This window comes from Siphateles boraxobius, unplaced genomic scaffold (genome assembly GCF_051911475.1).
Source record: "Siphateles boraxobius isolate OS27281-9 unplaced genomic scaffold, OSU_SipBor_1 26, whole genome shotgun sequence".
In the NCBI taxonomy this organism is placed as follows: Eukaryota; Metazoa; Chordata; class Actinopteri; order Cypriniformes; family Leuciscidae; genus Siphateles; species Siphateles boraxobius.
The window spans coordinates 15,107,337-15,128,192 of record NW_027508876.1 but is presented as its reverse complement, the minus strand read 5'-3'; the positions used below and the strand labels follow the sequence as shown (position 1 = coordinate 15,128,192).

General features: G+C 40.4%; 1 protein-coding gene across 2 annotated transcripts; it reads right to left on the bottom strand.

Moving 5' to 3' along the window:
• Nucleotides 1–6,709: 6,709 nt before the first annotated feature.
• On the bottom strand, nucleotides 6,710–20,291 carry gdap1 (ganglioside induced differentiation associated protein 1). Of its 2 annotated transcripts, none has more exons than XM_077244478.1 (6): nucleotides 19,894–20,291; nucleotides 18,618–18,810; nucleotides 16,640–16,813; nucleotides 16,459–16,553; nucleotides 10,242–10,356; nucleotides 6,710–7,531 (listed from the first exon to the last, which is right to left on the bottom strand). In XM_077244478.1, the coding sequence occupies exons 1-6, from the start codon at nucleotides 20,044–20,046 to the stop codon at nucleotides 7,179–7,181; spliced, it is 1,083 nt and encodes a 360-aa protein (XP_077100593.1). In that variant the 5' UTR covers nucleotides 20,047–20,291; the 3' UTR covers nucleotides 6,710–7,178. The 2 variants fall into 2 exon arrangements, with proteins under 2 accessions (XP_077100593.1, XP_077100594.1); XM_077244479.1 differs by having other exon boundaries at nucleotides 6,710–7,528; nucleotides 19,894–20,190.
• Nucleotides 20,292–20,856: the final 565 nt, after the last annotated feature.

The window sequence follows — 20,856 nt, the reverse complement described above, 5'->3', positions numbered from 1 at the left end:
ATTTAACTAAAACTGAAATAAATATAAATTAAAAAGTAAACAGAAATAATAATAAAAACTTAAACTAATAAAAACTGACAAAAACGCATAACAAAATTACTAAAACTTAAACCAAATTTAAAATGTAAACTGAAAATATAAAAATTTAAGCTTATTTAAAATATGAATAAATACTACTATATATTCATTATTTTTTATTTATTTATTCTAGTGTGTTTTACAGTGAATGATCATGTAACCTGGTTTTCAAAGGTCCTTACCCAAATGGTGTACATAATGTGAACTCTCTTTCTTTCAGATTTCTGTGAAGTTCATGAGGGTGTCCCATTTGTCATTTTTATGATTTTGAAAGGTGCTCATGAACGCCCTGTTTGCAGTCACTATCTGTGTTTGCCAAGCTTGAACTCAGAGGTGGACAGGAACGAAGAACATTTATTTGAGTACTACTTAAGTACAGTTTTTGAGTATCTGTACTTTACTTGAGTATTTATTTTTTTCTAGAAACTAGTTACTTTAACTTCACTTCATTTGAAAGACAAATAACTTACTTCTTACTCAACTACATTTCTGTCAAGGTCCTTGAGTAGAAAGTAGTTATGTTAGTAAGGGCATGATTTTTTTTCGCCTCTAAAACATGATTGTTTTTTGCAGGCGGCAGACAGCTTATCAGTAATCACTCTTATGGCCACGTGTCATGAAGTTCGGCGATTAGTAGCCTAAGATTTCTCTACTAGTGATCTGTGAGAGACAGTATCGTTGTCACAACTAACAGTTTGAAAGTTTTCTTTTCATGGCAAATAAGTATTTCTGTTTTGCTGTTTGTTAAAGCAGTATTGCTGTTGGGCAGTTATACAGCTATGGTTGTGTAGCACCTCCTGATTCAAATGTGCATGAATGGATACACAAAGATGTGTACTTCTTTTGTGGGGGTGGTAGGAGTGTTAAATTAAAAAAATGAAGATTATTATTGTTATCTTTTTTTGTCAGTTGTTTAATTTCTATAGGTACTTTTTACTTTTGATACTCAAGTACTTTTTACAACAAGTACTTTATACTTTTACTAAAGATAAAAATCGTTTTTTACAACTTTTACTTGTAATGGAGTAATATTTGACCAGTAGTATCTCTACTTTCACTCAAGTAAGGAAGTTTTGTACTTTGTCCACATCTGCTTGCACTTAGAGACTCTACAGAACATTACAGTACCAAACGCGTGGACTCGAAGGATGACTACAAGGGCCTAGGACGCATTTGGGATGGGATTAAAAGGTCATTCTGTAAGGTCAGGGTACAGGATGTAGCAGAAAATAAAGTGTTTTTATCTACAAGCAATGAGTTGTACATCATAATGCAATACTTCTCCTAGCTAATATAATTTTAACTTTAATGTCAACTCCTTGTTCCCAGTAATAATAATAAAAACTAAATAAAACCTTATAAAATAAATTAAAATAAGTAAATAAAATAAAAAAATAAAACATTTCCTTTAGCCTTTGCATTCATTAAGATGTTGAGTTCACATTTGCCTGTTTAAGTATCTACTCAGGGCCTGAGACGCTATAGATCAAAGCTGTTGGACACTGATGGTCTTGGCATATTTGTGTAGCAAACACATGAGTATTCACAGGCTGGTGAGAGGAGACACAGAGACCGAACCGGAGCATGAGACCAGAAGCACTTCCTTGGCTCAAAGCAAACTCACAATTACAGAGATTTGAGAGCATTTGAGAAAAGAATGTCCATCATATCGGTCAGTCACACACTGGAGTCTCTCAAGTAAGACAATAACTTGCAGACAAATCCTCTAATCCAGTGGTCTCAAACTGTTTTTGTCATCAGAACCTCTGTGGCATCTTTTTTTTTTTTTTTTTTTTTTTACTTGAAGTACTGATTTTTTTAAGTACTAATGTTAACCTTTTAAAATAGAAATGATTTTATAGGACTAATGTTTATAAGTATTAATGATGTATTATGTTTTTTTCTTAATGTAATTGAAAAAACTGTATTCGTACACTGTAAATTTTTAAGTTCATTGAACTTGGATTTTTAAGTAATTTCAACTTAAATTAAATTAACCAACTTAAATGACTTAAATCTTATATAACATAAAAAAGTTGAAAATTGCTTAACTTGCTTTGATGAGTTAAAGCAATGTAAAACATGTGCTCATAACGTTTTTACAGTATACATTAAAAAAATGTATTAACATTATCATTTTAAATAATTATCATTATACTTTAAAAAAATAAAGTATTATGTTTGTTTTTTTACACATAACTTATGTTTACACACAATACAATAATACAAACTCCACAAACCCCTATGGGTTATTTTCTTTCCGCCTTATGTGTTTAGTGACATGGCATTTATTGCTCATGATTGGCTCAAAAACAATTGTTTTGATTTCTAAGAGTTTTGATATGTAAAGATTTCAAGTAGGCCTATATGTGGTCCACTCTTGTTTAAATGGGAAAATATGTTTTATATGGTTCTGGTTTCATTTTTTTAAATTTATAGACATTTAAAATATCTATTATTTCATTGCTTGTGACAGTTTTGACCAAAGCTATCCAATTCCCAGCTCTAGTTATGTTAAGAATTTTTACTCATGTCAACAAGAAAGGACAAACGCCTGAATATACCAATAATAATGTGTGGTCCCAAATATTGGCTTTATATAAGATGTAATTTTCACAGTAAAAAGAAAAAAAGAGCTGGTATTTTAAAACAATGAGGAGGGATCATACAATCCAAATTGAAGCAGTGCCTTTTTTCATGGGAGGCAACAAGTTCATTTCAGCACATTCAGAAAATTAATTAAGGGTTTAAAATGAGCTTGTATGCTTAGCTTGGCTCAGTAAGTAGGCTTTACAGTGCACAGACCCAACAGCGGTGACTTGACTCTCCGGTGTGCTTGTATTTATGCAGTGCTTGTTTAAACATTTGAGGAGCACATGTACAGATGGATGAACGCAGCAGGTTTCATCGTGAAGTTACGATGTTCAAACTTGCTGGGGGGCCATTCTAACACTCATGTCAACAACAGGAACCAAGCAGCCCAATCAGTAAATACCATAAAACAGACCCTGAAAGACATTTCGGGAAGATGGGCTGTTTTCCGAGAATGTCTTTTGATGGGGGAAATTGTCTTTCTTTTTGAGCCTGAGGAGAATGTGTATTGACACCAAATGTGACTGAAAAACATTTTCATTTTTACTTCGAAATGCTTCAACGCCACTCGCTATTGGGGACCAAAATCATTTGATAAATCAGTAAATTAACTGAGAAATTGATAAATCGGTAACACTTTACAATAACGTCTCATTTGTTAACATTAATGTATTAACTAACATGAACTAACAATGAGCAATACATTTGTTACCGTATATATCAATCTTTGTTAATGTTAGTTTAGTTAATAAAAATCCAGCTGGTCATTGTTTGTTCATGTTAGTTCACAGTGCATTGACTAATGTTAACTAATAAACCTTATTGTAAAGTGTTACCGATAAATCAGTTGACCAGTCAATTATAAACATATGGAAGACAAAAAGAATTAACAATTTTGCAATATTCAATTAAGCAATTTAAAATATAATGATTTTATTTTATTATTATTACGTGATTTTTTTATCTGTATTTTTTTCTATTATCTATTGAAATTTTATTGATTTCCCGCTGAAATTTAAGGTGTGGTGCTTAATCTGCTGCCATCAATCATTGCCCAGCTGTCACTGTCATTACTTCACTACTTTCATTAAAAATACAATTAAAGCAACACCAAGTAACTTTTCCTCTGCGGTCGCCCTACAGGTTGGAAGCGGAATTGTCCATTACCGCTGTTGTAAATAATTTAGCCTATCGCAGCCTACTGTCGCACGCGCACGCACATGCTCTCTGTTTATCCAGCACCGGCTTTGGAATCAACAATGGCCACAGACAAGGTAGAGTATGATGCATGATTTTATGAAAGTATGATGTATTGCGACATCACAAACAAGCAATTGTAGCAATTGTAACGCTTGCTGTAAAGCAAGTCAAATTATTAGTTTTCTTATGTCTCATTAGAACTACAGAAACACGACCAGATCTGGCAATCTTACATAGCGTGGATATATCAGATAAAGGACCGCAAAGCTGTGGCATAAGTGCATTTCACCATGTCACGACTTGATGGACCACTGAAACGATTTTGGAAACATTATTTTAAGGTAAAACAATTTACTTAGTGTTGCTTTAAATAATCACGTTTTAAAAATGTAATACAATTAAAATAATTATATAATCACATATAAAAAAATTATGTAATTAAGAATATAATTAAATAATCACACCTTAAAAATCAAAAATACAATACAATACAAAATAATATTATTGTATATATATTTTTTTAAATACAGTACATAACAATAAAAACAATGATATAATCACATATTACAAATATTTAAATTGTATATTGAATAAATAAAAATATCATTTAAATGTAATATTGCATGTTTAATTTATTTATCTGTTATTTTACTAATTGCTTTTTTAATCTACTTATTCACATTTATAATTGATTGCTAAAATTGATTTACGATTTATTGATTTATCAAATGATTATTCTGAGGCTCCCCATAACCCATTGCATTATCAGATTGGGTTTGTCTAGCATGATTTTTCTTTTCCCAAACCAGTTCTGCGCAAACTCCGCCCTACAGCCGATTCTAAAGATTTAATTGGTCAAGTCAATCACAGTGTTGAATGCCTACACAATGCTACAACAAATACTAAACCCTAACTCTACCCCACACCCTAACATTACCCAATGAAATTGGCTGCAGGGCAGGATATGTGCTGAACTGGTTTCGGGAAGAAAAAAAATCATGCAGTTTACTAGTGCAGTTCACATTAATGCAGCTGCACCCACACTGCTGACAGCCAGAATTATGAAAAAAGGATGTCTGTATGCATGCCAAGTGGTGGCAAGGTCAGTCAAATGACCTCAGTGTGATACTAATCACCCTTTGGTCTCAGTACATTTGCAAAACCGATTGGGCAGAATGTCAGTGCAGTGGTTTGGCCAAAAGACAAATTTCACAGTTTAGGTATGAAAGCTGTAACTTAAATAGCTGACATCATATTCTGAGAATAGCAGTGGAGAATGCCGTTGAATGGTGAGTCTATGGTAAGAACATCAAGCATAAATTCATGTGCCAATGACAGACAACAGACAGAGCCACATGAAGCAATATTTCTAGGGGTCTTGCGAAGCACTCAGGAGTGTATATCATGCGTGTCCATGGAAACTGGATTCTCTGCCCACTCCTAGCATCTGCATTTCTCCTGCACGACACTCGGGCCGCAAAGATAGACTGGCGTGAAAAAGCACCTTGGAAGTTTCCATCCACCACACCCGTTTGGAGACCGGGATCTCTGCCACTCCACATTGAGCTGTGTGGGACGATATTTACCTTATACCCAAGGCCAAAATCCTCCCTTTCTCCTCCTCTGTTCTCTTTCGTCTTATTACAGTCTGTCTGATCAGAGGGCAGGGCAAGCCTTGGCTCCTCCTTAAAGATAAGCAGGACAGATGTTTCAGACATTTCCGGCCAAGTTTAAGACGCTTTAACTGGTCATGGACTGTCTAGGGAATTGAGCTGCCCAAATATGAACCATATTTTAGATTTATTTATTAAGCCATTTAGGCCCTTGATTACAAATCGCACACTTGGTCAGTTCTGTGAAAGGGAATCTTTGCCGTTTTCAAGGGATTTAAATATAACCTGGCTTAGCCCTATAAATTCAACAGTTCTTCAACTTTATGGTTACTTAAAAGCAACTGTTGTGTGAGCAACACAATAGATCATACACATTATGGTCAAACAAGTCAAGTGTGTTTTGACACTAAGGAAGTGGTGTTGAATTTCAATATTTTCTTTTTGTTGAGATAAAACTAGTCTTAGAATAAATATACACTTAGAATGGGATATAGTTCAAACAAGTGCACCACGTCAGCAAAAGGGCACGCGCAAAGCCTGGAGCTTATAAAATACTCGCCAAGACACTTTGTGTATTCATAGAAGAAGAGACTCTGCTTTTCCAGATTCATTTCTTTTATGGCAACCTAATTGGCCATATTGTAAATGTGAACTCTGTGTGAATTATCCAGATGTTTCTTACATTTGGCCAGAACACATTGATATGATGACATTTGCAATATTTATAAGATAGAACCACACCCAATAGTGATTTGGATACCCGAAGTAACGCAATGGGAAATCATGGCTTACATTTTAGAAGATAAAAACTTCAGCAAATTACTGAAAGAGCAAAATGTCAAGTCCAATCAGTTGAGAAATAGCAATGGGTGAGTTGCATGATGATCAGCTGAATGCAATATTTCTTTAACTTTATCTCAGGCAACTCAGTCAGAGGTCGCTATAACTTCCTCTTTGCTACTTAACAATAAAATGGCAATACTGCCACCTCATGGTGTTTGTGGTCCTACACAACATGGATCTATGGCACCAGACACAACGTAGTGCTAGTAGGTTTGACCAGTGTAAAAAAAAAAATATTATCAATTTTCACTGGTATCTAAAATTGTTGTGTCATTACTGGGACATAGGAGAGGAATACTTCTGTTTAGCTTCAACTTTCAAGCAGTAGGCCTACTGATTTCAAACAAAACAATCTATAATTACGGTAAAACCAGACACTTGCATAACTGAGAAATAGGCTTTATTATATTTGTCTTTCCTGTGCAGAGAAATTAGGTTTGCATATAGTATTGTAAATCCTTTGACTAATCAAGTGAAAAGCATGAATTAATTAAACTTACTTGTGCAGAACAGTTACAAACTCTCATCCTAATAATACACATTTTTTAATATATGGATTTTACAAGGCTGATTTTTTTTCTGTAATTGCGAGCAGACATTTACAAAGACATTTTAGCCTAAAGCACATACTGGCCATGAAGGACTTACAGCAAGAATTGAAGCCATGTAAGTCAGTTTAATGAACATATTACTGGAAAAGCTTTGTGTCCAAACTGATTTGCTTTATATTATGGCAGAAAAGTGCTTCTTGTGCAACAATCATCAAACTGTTACAGTATACATGAGCCAATTGTGACAATAATTATACACAGGTCAAGACAGAACAATGTTGAATGAGTCCCAATAGATGTCTCAACACACAATAAGTCTCTTTTTAAAATAATTGAAAGCCAGGTAAGTGGCACCCCCTATCAACCCAATCAATAGAGTGGCACCAACAAAGGCTGGAGCCTTTTTCTTTGCCACCCTGAATGCGGTGGGCAGCACAGCGGATATGAGGATGTTATTGACTTGGCCAAGTACTCTACGGAATGTTGGCCGGTTCAGGACACGCTCATAATACGTCTCCAGGTTGACCCGGATCCCATTTCCCCAGTACCGACGGGACAGACCCAGGAACTTGAGGCGATGAAGGGTAACAGCTAGGGAAACGTCCGCAATGCTGAAGAACTCGCCACAGAGCCAAGCCTGCTGACTGCCCTCTTCTAGAGAGAGATGAGAAGTTTAAAAAGCTAAAAGAAATTAAAGTTGGCATAAAATGGAAATTCAACAGTCATCTAAAATGCCTCGTATTGTGATACTTCTCCAATAATGTTGGATACTTTACATGACAACAATGTTCTAAAAATGAAAATAATAATAAAAAAATATATATACACACATGCTCCACTGACCAAACGCTGGTCACGCCACTGCACACCTCAGACCACTTCCTGCTCTCTTAACCTCAACCTCGCTCAGGACACAACACACACTCCTCCACAGGTCACCTTTCGGCGTAACCTATGCTCACTCTCACCCTCCCACCTGTCCTCTTTGGTCTCATCCACACTTCCTCCCCCTAATCAGTCCTCATCACTAGATACTAACAGTGCAACTGATACTATTTTCTGCACTCTAACATCCTGCTTAGACAACTTCTTCCCCCTTTCATCCAGGCCAGCATGTGCCACCCCCTCTGCCCCCTGGTTATCTGATGTTCTCTGCGAACATCGTTTTAAACTCAGGGCTGCAGAGAGTAAGTGGCAGGAAAGATCCCACTGACCATGGTTTGTATCAATCCCTCCTCTCTTGCTTCTCTGCTAATGTCACTACTGCTAAAATGACTTACTACCACAACAACATGAACAATTCTTCTGATTCTCGCATGCTTTTCAATACCTTCCCTCTCTTCTTAACCGTCCTCCTCCCCCTCCATCAACCTTAACAGCTAACGACTTTGCCACATTCTTCATAAACAAAACCACCATCAGGTGCCAATTTTCCACACCACACACACACACACACACACACACACACACACACACACACACACACACACACACACACACACAAACACACACACAGTTAACACATCTTAACAGCTAACACACACTCTCCCCTCCTCTACGCTAGCAGAGGCAGAAGTCTCCAAACTCCTTTCTAATCACCCTACTACCTGTCCGGTTGATCCTATCCCCACTCACCATTCTTTTTCAGTTGTACCCGCACTCACTCATATCATCAACACCTTTCTTCGCACTGGTACCTTCCCACAGCATTAAAGCAGGCTTGGGTAACCCCTCTCAGAGACTGGGATAAGTAGTTTCCAAATCCTCAGTACTCAGCTTGCTGGATCTGTCTGCTGCTTTTCACACAGATCCTCCTTTCAACCCTCAAGACAAAGGGCATCTCAGGAAACGCACTCCAATGGTTCAAGGCTTACCTCTCAGGTAGGTCCTTCAGGGTGTTGTGGAGGGGTGAAGTATCTAAGTCACAACATCTAGCCACGGGGGTGCCTCAGGGCTCAGTGCTTGGACCACTTCTCTTCTCCATCTACATGTCATCACTAGGATCGGTCATTCAGAAACACGGCTTTTCCTATCACTGCTATGCTGATGACACACAACTCTACCTCTCATTCCAACCAGATGATCCGACGGTAGCTGCTCGCATCTCAGTCTGGCTGACATATATTTCTCGTAGGATGAAGGACCACCACCTTCAAACCTTGCTTGTGGTTCCGGCCAACCCAACACTCCATCTTAACTTCTCCATTCAGCTGGGTTCATCAACCATAAATCCATCTAGGACAGCCAGGAACCTTGGAATTGTGATTGATGAATAGTTGAATTTCACAGACCACATTGCTAGAACTGCCGGTCCTGCAGATTTGCCTTATACAACATTAGGAAGATCAGGCCCTTCCTATCGGAGCAGGTTACACATCTCCTTGTCCAAGCTCTTGTTCTATCCAGACTGGACTATTGTAATGCTCTCTTGGCAGGTCCAGCGTTTACTGTCAAACCTCTGCAACTGATCCAGAATGCTGCTTCAAGAGTAGTTTTTAAAAAGTCGAAGAAAGCGCATGTCACACCTCTCCTCAAAAATTTGCACTGGTTGCCAAAATCAAATTCGCTCGCATCAAATTCAACGCACTGATGCTTGCCTACAGAACAACCACTGGCTCTGCACCCCTATTCATAAACTCATTACTCTAGACATACGTGCCATCCAGAAGCTTACGCTCTGCAAGTGAACGGTGCCTTGTGGTGCCATCTCAAAGAGGCACAACATCTCTTTCACAGACCTTTACCTGGACTGTTCCCTGTTGGTGGATGACCTGCCTAACTCAACCCAAGCTGCTGAGTCTTTTTCTAGCCATTTTCAAGAAACTGCTGAAGAATCATCTTTTTCTGCAACACTTGACCGATTAATACTAACACTTACTATTCTATATCTATTTATGAAAAAAAAACAAAAAACTTTGCTACGTATACTGTGCAAGACTAACTGGGACTGGTCCCAGCACTAGCATATTGCTGCCCTATTAGTTTTTTTTTTTTTTTTAACTGCCTATGAAAGGCATCAATGTGCTGACTATATACGTACCCGTCTAATGTATATGAGAGCATGTTTTATTAGAGGATGTGTTGAGAGACGTTTATTTTTTGTATTTTGTGTTGTCTCTGTAAAGTTGCGGGACAGATAAAGAGTCCAAAATAAATTTCCCTTCAGGGACAAATAAAGTATATCTTAATGTTACTTTGATTGCTTCTATTGCTCTCCTTATTTATACGTCACTTTGGATAAATGCATCTGCTAAATGATTCAATGTAAATGTTAATTTAATTTAATTTAGAATAAAACCAGTTAATTTATTATGTCCCCACATCAAAATATTTTTACAATGTGGTTAACAGAAGATTCTCCTACCTGGTGTCTCCTCAATCCTCCTCTGCAGCTCTGTCTCCACTTGATCCAGAACACTCTCTAGTTCATCCAGGAGTTTCTTCAGGTATTTCATGTTATCATGGTCAAACAATTTGCTCTAGAGAGATTCACATAAATAGTATTTTATGACACTCAGCAATCTCTTTCTTGGCATTGTAAGCAAGATTGTAGTCAAAATTAATTGCACATACTCAGCAGAATAGAAACAGAGAGGGTAATCATCTGAAAAATTTAAACTGAACACTGCATGAATGTTCCCTATCGGTCAGTCACTACAACGTAGATCATGACTGACCAATAGGAATCTCGTTAGAGAGGCAATCTACTTCGAGTGAAACTAAAACAAGCCAATACACATTGACGTGCAATCATTTGCATCAGCTGCGCGCCCTCGTTAGCGCGGGTATAAACGAGCAGCTGGTGGATTGCACTTCAGTTTTTTACTTCGGAATGTAGCAACTGAGACCAATCAATCAGACACAACTATTTGTTATGATTAACAGATAATCTTTAAAGCTCACTCTGGGACCTGTGGCCCTATCCCCCTAGCGGGTGCAAGAGGGGCCTTTGGCTTACCATGGATACGATCAGATAAGTTGCTTTTATTGCTGTCAAAGGAATGTGGCCACATTCACAAGAGAGAGACAATGGAAAGACAGAAACAATCTTTAATACAGACTTTGCTGCATTAATCATAGACTAACTGATCTATAAATGAACATGCATCCCAGCAACTGTGTGAATGATTCACTGTCTTGTGTACTATTATGTATATACTATGGTATGTATTTTATTATACAACCAACCAACGGTCATTGTAACCTCACCTGTATCATGTCTCCTACCTAATTAATCTTAATTTAATGACTCACACTTTGATGTACATCACCTTCTCTTAGAATACAGTGTGGATTTGTTATATCTATCTGAGCATTAATGAACAGAAAAAGGGTAAGGCAAAGGTCTAACCACACTTAGGACAAAGACTCATAAATTTTGCCCACAGAGGAAACTCCCGCCAGAAAGTTCACCCTCTCATTGGTAAAGCAAACTCGGAGGTGGGACTTTTTCTCAGGCTTTATTAGAGACAGTCCACTGTGACCTCTCTCTTAGTTTTTCTCATCCGGCCGCAACTTCTGCTGATACTAGGAAACCCCCCTTCACTGGGGCCCCAGGGCCCAGCAGGCCGTGAGCACCATCGGCCATGCTTTCACGCTCCCAAAGGGAGTCAGACTGCCTTTTCTTCAATCTAGAAAACTGCAACCTTACCATCACTGAACAGGCAACGATCAACTCTTGTTTTGCTGGATCTCCGGGCTGCTTACTTCGGGTGGGTGTCTGAGACCCCCTCCCCCAAACGGCTCATGGCCCCTGCAGGCTATGACCACAGCCTGCCAGGCCTTGACTCAACCAGCCATGTGCTTTACGGAGAGAGGGAAAACCTTCATCCAGAACAAAGTCGAACTACCCATGCAAGTTCCTCTTATCTTCATCCAACGGAGAAGAATACGATTGCAACTTCAATGTTTGACACTCAAAGGAATCATCTTCATGCTTTTCCACAGTCTTCAAGAAATGTGTCTGCTGCAAATGCCATGCAAGTATATACATTTAATGTGGTACTTTGAAAATGATAAGCTGATGGTTCTTTTCATAGTTACATGGATCTTCTCCATAGTTCCATTTCTGGTTTCCAATTTCATCCTATCAGTCACCTATTTATGTATACATGTATGTATGTTTGTTTAGTTTAGTTGTTATGTTCGTGATTTAGTTAATAAAACTTGTGCACAATATGTATTTGGTTCGACTTCACTGCTGGCAAAACAAAGTCTCTTACACGATTTTTGATCTTGTTACATGCTCAAAGCGCTGTACATGCTAAGAAATAATTATTCTTCCATGGCCATGGAAGATACCATTTTCTTAGAATAAATGAATAATCAAAAGAGTTCGTTGGACGAACTGATTAATTGATTTTAATATTAAGTTAGCTACATCAAGGTAATACAATTAAGTGACCCAAATATTCATAATTAATCATAACCAGTTATTATTGATTATTAATATTTCCCCTCTGAGCTGACTCGTTACAGAGCCAACACTTCGATGCTGTTTAAATTAAATTACAAGCCTTCTATGAGGACTACTCTTCACGGCAGTGCGGGTGTTACGGTGCAACAGCGCGAACAGCCTTTTTCTCTCTCTCTTCCCGAGCAAGTAAACAGCTGGTAAGGTGTGCCTCTAAAGAGCGCTCAAAACGCTATTTTCACAGCCGGTAACCAGCGAGAGAGCACGCACAGACAGGTGCACATTCCAGTCTGTGATCGCAGTGGCTGTTCCCCTGTGTGCCTCAGCACTTGTGAGAGCAGTCCCTAAAAGCGCAAACTCAGATCGTTCGCGCCTTAAAAAAAAAAAAAAAGAGATTACGTTCTGTGTGTGTGTTTCTGGATGTGGTCATTCCCTGGGGTCACGGGATAGTCAAGCGCGCTGCCTGGTGTGTCTGGGCCTCGAACACGCCCAGGCAGCGCTCGTGGATGAGTCATGTACCCATTGTGGGAAGATGACCATCTCGGAGCTGAGGTCGAGACTCTTGTTCCTGCAAAGGGGCGGAGTCCCCGTGCCTCTGCCTCGTTCCAATTCTCCCCTAACTCCCCCGTGTCCGAGACCGGCCTCTTCAGGCGACGCGGTCGAGAACTTCGCCCAGCAGGTCTCGGATGTACAGAAGCAGACTGAGGCCATCAGACACATCCTGCCGCGGCGGTTAGCTGCTGCCTCCACCCGACTGCGTACCCCTCCTGCTTCAGCCCCTGCTCCTGCGCCGCAGCAGCAGCTCCACCTAAACGGCGCCCCGACCCAGAGATGGAGGGGACTGCTCTCAAGGAGACGATGACCGCATTGCTCCATCCCCCGGGAGAGGGCCGGGTGGAGAATCTTATGTTTCATTTTCTTTGTGTTCCGCCGCTGGCCTTAAAACCAGCGGTACCCAAATTCTCAATAAAAGAGCAATTTCTACCATCTCTGGGTCCTAAGAGGACCCGGAGCGCAGTGGGGGAGAGAATCATCACCACTCTCATCCGCCTCCTCTGTCTCCAGCGGGCAGCAGTGTGCAGTCCGAGAACGCCACCGAGCTGCCTCCTGCACCTCCTGCCCTGTGGAACCAGGTAAGTGCTGCACAGCACACACAGACCCCGCTACGGGCAGCCTCCCAGAGAGAGCCTCCCGAGCCGTGTCCCTGTGTTCCACCTCACTGCCCCACTCCGGGTACACCTGCAGTCCCTTTGGTCCCGCTTGCATGGTCTCTGAGAGCCTGGTTAGCACTCCCCAGTCCATCTCGCTGGCTCATTTCGACTATCAGGCTCGGCTATGCGATTCAGTTCGCCCGGCGTCCCCCCAAGTTTCGGGCCATCCACTCCACTACAGTGAGAGCAGCCGATGCCCATGTCTTGCGTGCGGAGATAGCAGTCCTACTGGCGAAGCACGGTACAAGGTCCTACCCTTCGGGCTGTCCCTGTCCCCTCGTGTCTTCACGAAAGTCACGGAGGGGGCCCTTGTTCCCATGAGAGAACAGGGCGTTCGCATCCTCAACTATCTCGACGACTGGGTCATACTAGCACACTCTCGAGATCAGCTATGCGAACACAGGGACCTCGTGCTCAGGCACCTCAGCCAGTTGTGTTTGATCAGGTAAAAGAGCAAACTCTCCCCCGTGCAGAGTTTCTCTTTTTTGGGTATGGAGTTGGATTCAGTCGCACAGACAGCGCGCCTCACAGAGCAACGCGCTCAGTCGGTGCTGAACTGCTTGAACACGGTTCCTGGGGCATATGGCAGCGGCAGCAGCGGTAACCCCGCTCGGCCTGCTTCATATGAGACTGCTTCAGCACTGGCTTCACGGCCGAGTCCCGAGATGGGTGTTGCATCAGGGCACTCACCGGATGGCAATTACACCGGCGTGACGCCAAACCTTCAACCCGTGGTCAGATCCTTCGTTCCTGCGGGCAGGACTCCCCTTGGAACAGGTATCTGACCGAGGGAACACTCGGCACGGATGCACTGACACACAGCTGGCCCCAGGACTTCCGCAAATATGCATTTCCCCCAATGAGCCTACTTGCACAGACACTGTGCAAAGTCAAAGAGGACAAGGAGCAGGTCCTTCTGGTGGCTCCCTATTGGCCCACTCGGACTTGGTTCCCAAAACTCATGCTCCTTGTGACAGTCCCTCCCTGGCTCATTCCTCTGAGGAAGAATCTTCTGACTCAGAGACGGGGCACCTTATGGCACCCACGTCCAGACCTCTGGAAACTCCATGTCTGCTCCCTGGATGTTACGCGGAGGTTCTAGGTGACTTACCCCCAGGGATACTTAACACCGTCACTTTAACACGGGCGCCGTCCACGAGACGTGTTTACGCCCTGAAGTGGAACCTGTTCATCGAGTGGTGTTCTTCTCGTCGAGAAGACCCCCGAAGATGTCCGATAGGGTCTGTGCTTTCCTTCTTGCAGCAAGGGTTGGAGCGAAGGCTGTCTCCCTCCACCCTCAAAGTACATGCTGCTGCTATTTCAGCATATCACGACCACATAGATGGCAAAACAGTTGGAAAGCACGACCTGGTTTCTTAGGGGGGCGAGACGATTAAATCCTCCTCGACCCCCCCTCCATACCCTCTTGGGACCTTTCCCTGGTGCTTCGAGCACTTCAGGATGCTCCCTTTGAGCCTTTGCAATCAGTAGACTTAAAGCTTCTCTCCATGAAGACTTTGCTACTGGTTGCACTGGTCTCTGTCAAGAGGGTAGGAGACCTGCACGCATTTTCGGTCGACGGATCGTGCCTAGAGTTCGGGCCGGGTGACAGCCATGTGGTATTAAGACCCCGCCCTGGCTATGTGCCCAAGGTTCCTACCACTCCCTTCAGGGACCAGGTAGTGAACCTGCAAGTGCTGCTTTTGGAGGAGGCAGACCCAGCCCTGACTTTGCTCTGTCCCGTTCGCGCTCTGCATCTGTACGTGGACAGAACTCAAAGTCTCAGGACCTCAGACCAGCTCTTTGTCTGGATAGTGGATACCATCGCCTTGGCTTACCAAGCTCAAGGCGTGCCCTGACTGAGCGGTCAGGTTGCATGCACACTCCACGAGAGGCGTCGCATCCTCCTGGGCGCTGGCACGTGGCTCCTCGCTAACAGATATCTGTAGAGCTGCGGGCTGGGCGACACCTAACACATTCTCTAGATAGTGTAACCTACGTGTAGAGCTGGTCTTCTCCCGTGTTCTCACCCTAAACGGGTAGAAGCACCGAGAGGCCCGGCTCTGTCGGCTTGCTGCACCCTACTGTGCACCCTTATTGCTCCAGAGCGAAAAACCTGTCGGGTCCTCCAAAACCCCTCGGCCCGTACATGGCGGAGCTTCCGGTGCCAGGTCTTCATCTGCTGAATACTTGAGAGCCGGATCTGGACTGGGTTCCATATGTGTGACTCTACGGTGATTCCATATGTGTATATTCCATATGTGGAGAAGACTGTGTCTTTCCCTTGGGCTAAGTCACCCATTATTCATATGCAGTACAAGCCTCGGGTTAGTCCATATGTACTTCCACATAACTCTTTGAAGAAGTTGCTTCCGCAGCGTTCTCCTTCTTAAATAGAAAGGGCACGCTTTCCCAGTGTTATCCAATGTCTTACAGTATGGGTTATTACAGAACAACCGTGACGGGTACTCTATGTTAAGCCTCCTATCGTCCTTCCAGGCAAGAAGGGGTGGAAGGCTTGCATGGGGCGCTGGATGGGGTTCAGCGGCTGTGGCGCTTTGGTAGGGATTCCTATTGGTCAGACATGAACTACGTTGTAGTGACTGACCAATAAGGAACGTCTCGGTTACATATGGTAACCCTCGTTCCCTGAGGGAGGGAACGGAGACGTAGGTCCCGTGGCCACATCTGCTGTCACCCGCCGGGACGGCTAGCTTGCCAGGTTGGCTCCTCAGCAAAAACTGAAGTGCAATCCACCAGCTGCTCGTTTATACCCGCGCTAACGAGGGCGCGCAGCTGATGCAAATGATTGCACGCCAATGTTTATTTGCTTGTTTTAGTTTCACTCGAAGTAGATTGCCTCTCTAACGAGATTCCTATTGGTCAGTCATGACCTACAACTCCGTTCCCTCCCTCAGGGAACGAGGGTTACCTTATGTAACCGAGCGTTTACTTACCTTCAGGCGCCTCTGTTTTGCAATATAAGCGTCTTTAAGATCAGGATTCTCTGCTGCTAGTTTCTTAAGCTCAGATTCTGTGTTTCCAATCTGTGCTGTAAGACAGAAATCACAGTTAATTCACAGTATACCCAAAAACTGTATGTTCATATGAAGTTATTACGCTGCGTCCCGGTCTTACTGCGAATGTGAGTGGTGGCATAAGCTGGAATGTGGGAGTCTACGGTGATCTCTGGGTGGAGGATGCAGCCATGAGTGTACGCATCCATCTGCAGGGAGTCCAGCAGTTCTCTGTAATGCTGTACTCGATGATAATACGTGCTTCCCTCTTCTGGGATGAGCTTTGGTGTGTGCTCTGATTCAGAGAAACAAACAACATACAGCACATTATCCAAATAAATTACACAAAAATGTTGCTGCAATCTACATGAGCCGCTATCCTCAATGGAAAATATCTTATTTTGACTTACCCTCCAATGCCTCTCATGTTATCCAAAATTCTGCCCTGGCATGCTGAACTTAACATGGTGCATGCAAACATACATGGAACCAAATGAAAAGAAGATTAGGGTGGCCACCTGGTTATTGCTCTGTTGCAGAACAGTAGATGTGATTTTGCAGGGCAATGCAAAACGTGTGTGAGAGATAAATTTACAACTATTATACTATGCAAATATTGATTTACATTAGTTGGAAATCCTATTTGCCATCACACTGGATAATAACGTTTTAAATCGTCAATAAGCTTTGTTAATTGTGACTCTGTGACTGGCATTCTATTTGGTCAAGTTCGAGTAATACAAAATAATTTACTCTGGAACTATTCAGTCTGAATAACAGGCTAGTATAGGTTAAAAAAAACATATTATACTAAAATAAATTTTCGTAAGTAGCAACTACTTTATTTTCCTTTATTAGACTATGTAAATAATAAATTGAGTTGTCACTGCATTCAGTGCATCTTGAACTTGAATGTTTTTGTTGTCCTGGCTGGTGTAGTTAGATTTAATGACTTTTGATGAGGTCCACATGGTTCCTTTGCTTCATCAACGAAGTCGTCATCAGCAGAAAAATCCTATCTACGAATGCGTTGGTTGGTTATTTTACCACTCTAGCTACAATATGACGGCTGCAGAAAAGCCAGTCACATTTTTTTGTATTATATTTCTTATTGTGGTTTTGTAATTTTAAGGAAGAAATAAAATATCACAGACATAATTGAAATGCGGGACACTGATTACATCTTGACTTGCAGGATGCGGGACAAAGCTCCTAATTTCGGGACTGCTCTGCAAAATGTGGGACAGGTGCTCACCCTAAAGACGACAAATGCACTGAACACAGAAAAAGCAGCTCAAACAAACACACAGTAGCAAAAAATTCACCTTTCACATCACAAGAATAAATTCAATTTTAAAATATATTCAAATAGAAAACAGTTATTTTAAATTGTAATAATTAGGGGTGTAACAATATATCGTGTCACAATATATTGCAATACAAAAAAGCAACAATATGTATCGTGGATAGTGACAATATATATCGTGGATAGTTCACCTAAAATAAAAATAACTGTGAGAGAAAAAATTCAAGTTTTCAGAGTTTTAGTGTCAGTACAACATTAAACTACTATACATAACGTTGAATATAATGTATAATAATGCAATAGGGGAATATTTGTGGGTCCTGTGATAATGCCAAATGTCTTAGCCTATGTTATCAGTAAAAAGTGGCCTACATTATTTTAAATATATCGAATATCGAGTTTTTACTGTATTTTTGATCAAAGAAATACAGCCTTGTTTCAAAAACCTTTGCAAGTTTTTCCCCCAAACGTTTGACCAGTAGTGTAGCTATTATTTATATCATTTACTTTTTTAATATTACTAATAATTAAATAAGTAATATTAAAAAATTAATTATATAAATTGCACACACATGTTGAATTATAAAATGGACAGACATATAAAACTATTATTATTATCTTTATTAGTATGTGACCACACCCTGGGTGATTAAAATAATTTTACAGAGGGTAAATCAACATGATATGCCCTTTAGTAATCTTGTATTTATGGCATTTTACGCTTTAATTCAGGCATTCTGGAATGTAAAAAATGTTTTACACACAACATTAAGTCCTAATCCTAAGCGTTTACCATCACAGAAGTTCTGCTCCAAATAGTCCATGATTTGTGTGGAGTCACAGATGACACTGTCATTGTGAACCAGCACAGGAACCTCACCAGTGGGGTTCAGATGCATAAACCAGGGCTCGTTGTGTTCACTCAGAGGCAGACTCACATCATACTCCTCACACTGAAGACTTTTCTCAGCTATTGCCAGTCTCACCTATGGCAGAAACATTATGTTCATTTTTTTTGTCTGTTTCTTTAGAATTTTATATACTAGAAAGACTGAAACATCAGTTATTTTGCACTCCAACTCTCGTTTTGTTAAAGAAAATAGCAGCAGCCCAGCTAACAAAAATATGTTCTAAGAATGTTTTACTAAAGTTTTGAAAACGTTATGTTCTCTCTTTATGTTATTTGAACGTTAGGAAACATTTAATTTGATCATTTAGCAAACATTGTGGGAATGTTACTTTTGAATGTTCATTCTGAAACAAGCAGTAACATTTAGAAAATGTTGAACCGCCAACTAAAACGTTTCAGAAAAAATGAAATTTAAACATTTGTGCCAAATGTTTTGTGCCAACGTTTTGAGAACATTATTAAAGACCAGATAACATTGAATGAATGTTCTACCAACGTTACTGGAACAATGTTTGTTCATGCTTTTAGGAGGCCTAAGGCAATTGATGCTGAAAAGACGTTAAATTGATGTCAAAGTTAACGTCAAAAAAAGGTCAAATATGCAAATCAAATTGACGTCAAAACCAATCCATGACATTAATTTGATGTAAACTGAATGTCAAACATATTGACCTGCATACCCATAAAACAATTTCAGTGTGGGTATTAACTTTTTCTTTTCACCTAATTACCGCTGGAAGACATTGCCTTTCAAACTGACCTTAAGATGATATGCAGTATCTTGATCAAGTCTTGACTAACTTTTGACGTAATAATTTATATCAAGTGCTGAGATAGTTATGTAAATATATTTGTGATTCAGGTGTAAAATATCTATCTATCAGTATATTAATATAATATCTATCAGTAATTATTACAGTAATTCGACACAGCCTTGCATTACCTTGCATTATTAATAATGTATAATTTATGAATAATTAACATGCATGCTGTCAGTCAGCAATTGTTTAATTGAGACAGCCATATGAATAGAGGAATAATCCAAACAATGCCAGATCTTTAAAAGTATGTAAATATCACAATCAAAACAACAGACTGCATCCACCCTAATGCTCTTGAGCTGTCTACGCCAGTAATGTTGAATTATGGGATCGTTTACCTTCTGAGAACTGAATGACTGAGTCCAGTGGTACAATATCAGTTTGGACTCTTTGTTTTTTGTGCTCTCGACAACCTCACCGCTGTCCTGTGCATCCTTCTTAATAAGGATTTCCTTCTCATCCTGAGATTCGCAGATGTTATCCACCGCCATTTTATCAGTCGATGGCTGTGTCTCAAAACCTAGTTGACTACAGTTGACGGTATATGTTTATGCATCCTACGCGCGCGCAGTATTTTTGAGCATATTACGCGCTTGCAGCGCCATCACAGGCGCGTACCCGCGTATTCTATCGCGCCTTGAGCCTGCTGGCGAGAGACTTTGATGCCCACAAATGCTGTCTAGGGAGGCAACTCACTAGGTTTTAAGACACAGTCAGCGTGTTGAACTGCGCAGCCTCAAGTGGTGGTACCCAGGTTCTTAAAGGACACTCGTCATCCACATTCATAATAATGAAATGTAGGCACAAAAAAAATAAAAAAAATAAAATAAAATAAATATATATATATAGCTACAAAAAGGCTGTTTTTTAAAACATTTTTCAATTTAAAACAAATAAAAAGCAAATTATTGCATTTAATGCTCTCAAATTAAATTAGTCAACTACTTTATTCAACAGTAAATATTTATAATAGGCTAGGCAGCTATATTCATTTTCATCATGATTGAAGTATAAATCAGAAGCGCACATTTTAAATGAACCAGCAGATGTCTCTGTAGACTGTTCTTCTCTATCAAATTACATTACATTATTACAAAACCGTTGAGAATGTTTACATTTTATTCTGATAATTTATGATATGCAGTTTAATTGGCTAGAAATGTAATCTGTTTCACACAATAAAAAGAGACTTTCCCATGTTTCATAATACATAATTTTTGAAGCTAAATTACACTTATATGTTAAATATACTTATAATATTAATATAGAATATTCATCCATCCAAATCTCAGAGATTTTAC

What these genes read in the sequence shown, in the direction of transcription:
- gdap1 (XM_077244478.1), bottom strand. Translation starts at nt 20,046, where the DNA reads ATGGCGGTGGATAACATCTGCGAATCTCAGGATGAGAAGGAAATCCTT. An exon ending in TGCCACCACTCACATTCGCA is followed by an intron (nt 16,554 to 16,639) that starts GTAAGACCGGGA and finishes TCTGTCTTACAG; the next exon opens with CACAGATTGGAAACACAGAA. An exon ending in GAGGATTGAGGAGACACCAG is followed by an intron (nt 7,532 to 10,241) that starts GTAGGAGAATCT and finishes ATCTCTCTCTAG; the next exon opens with AAGAGGGCAGTCAGCAGGCT.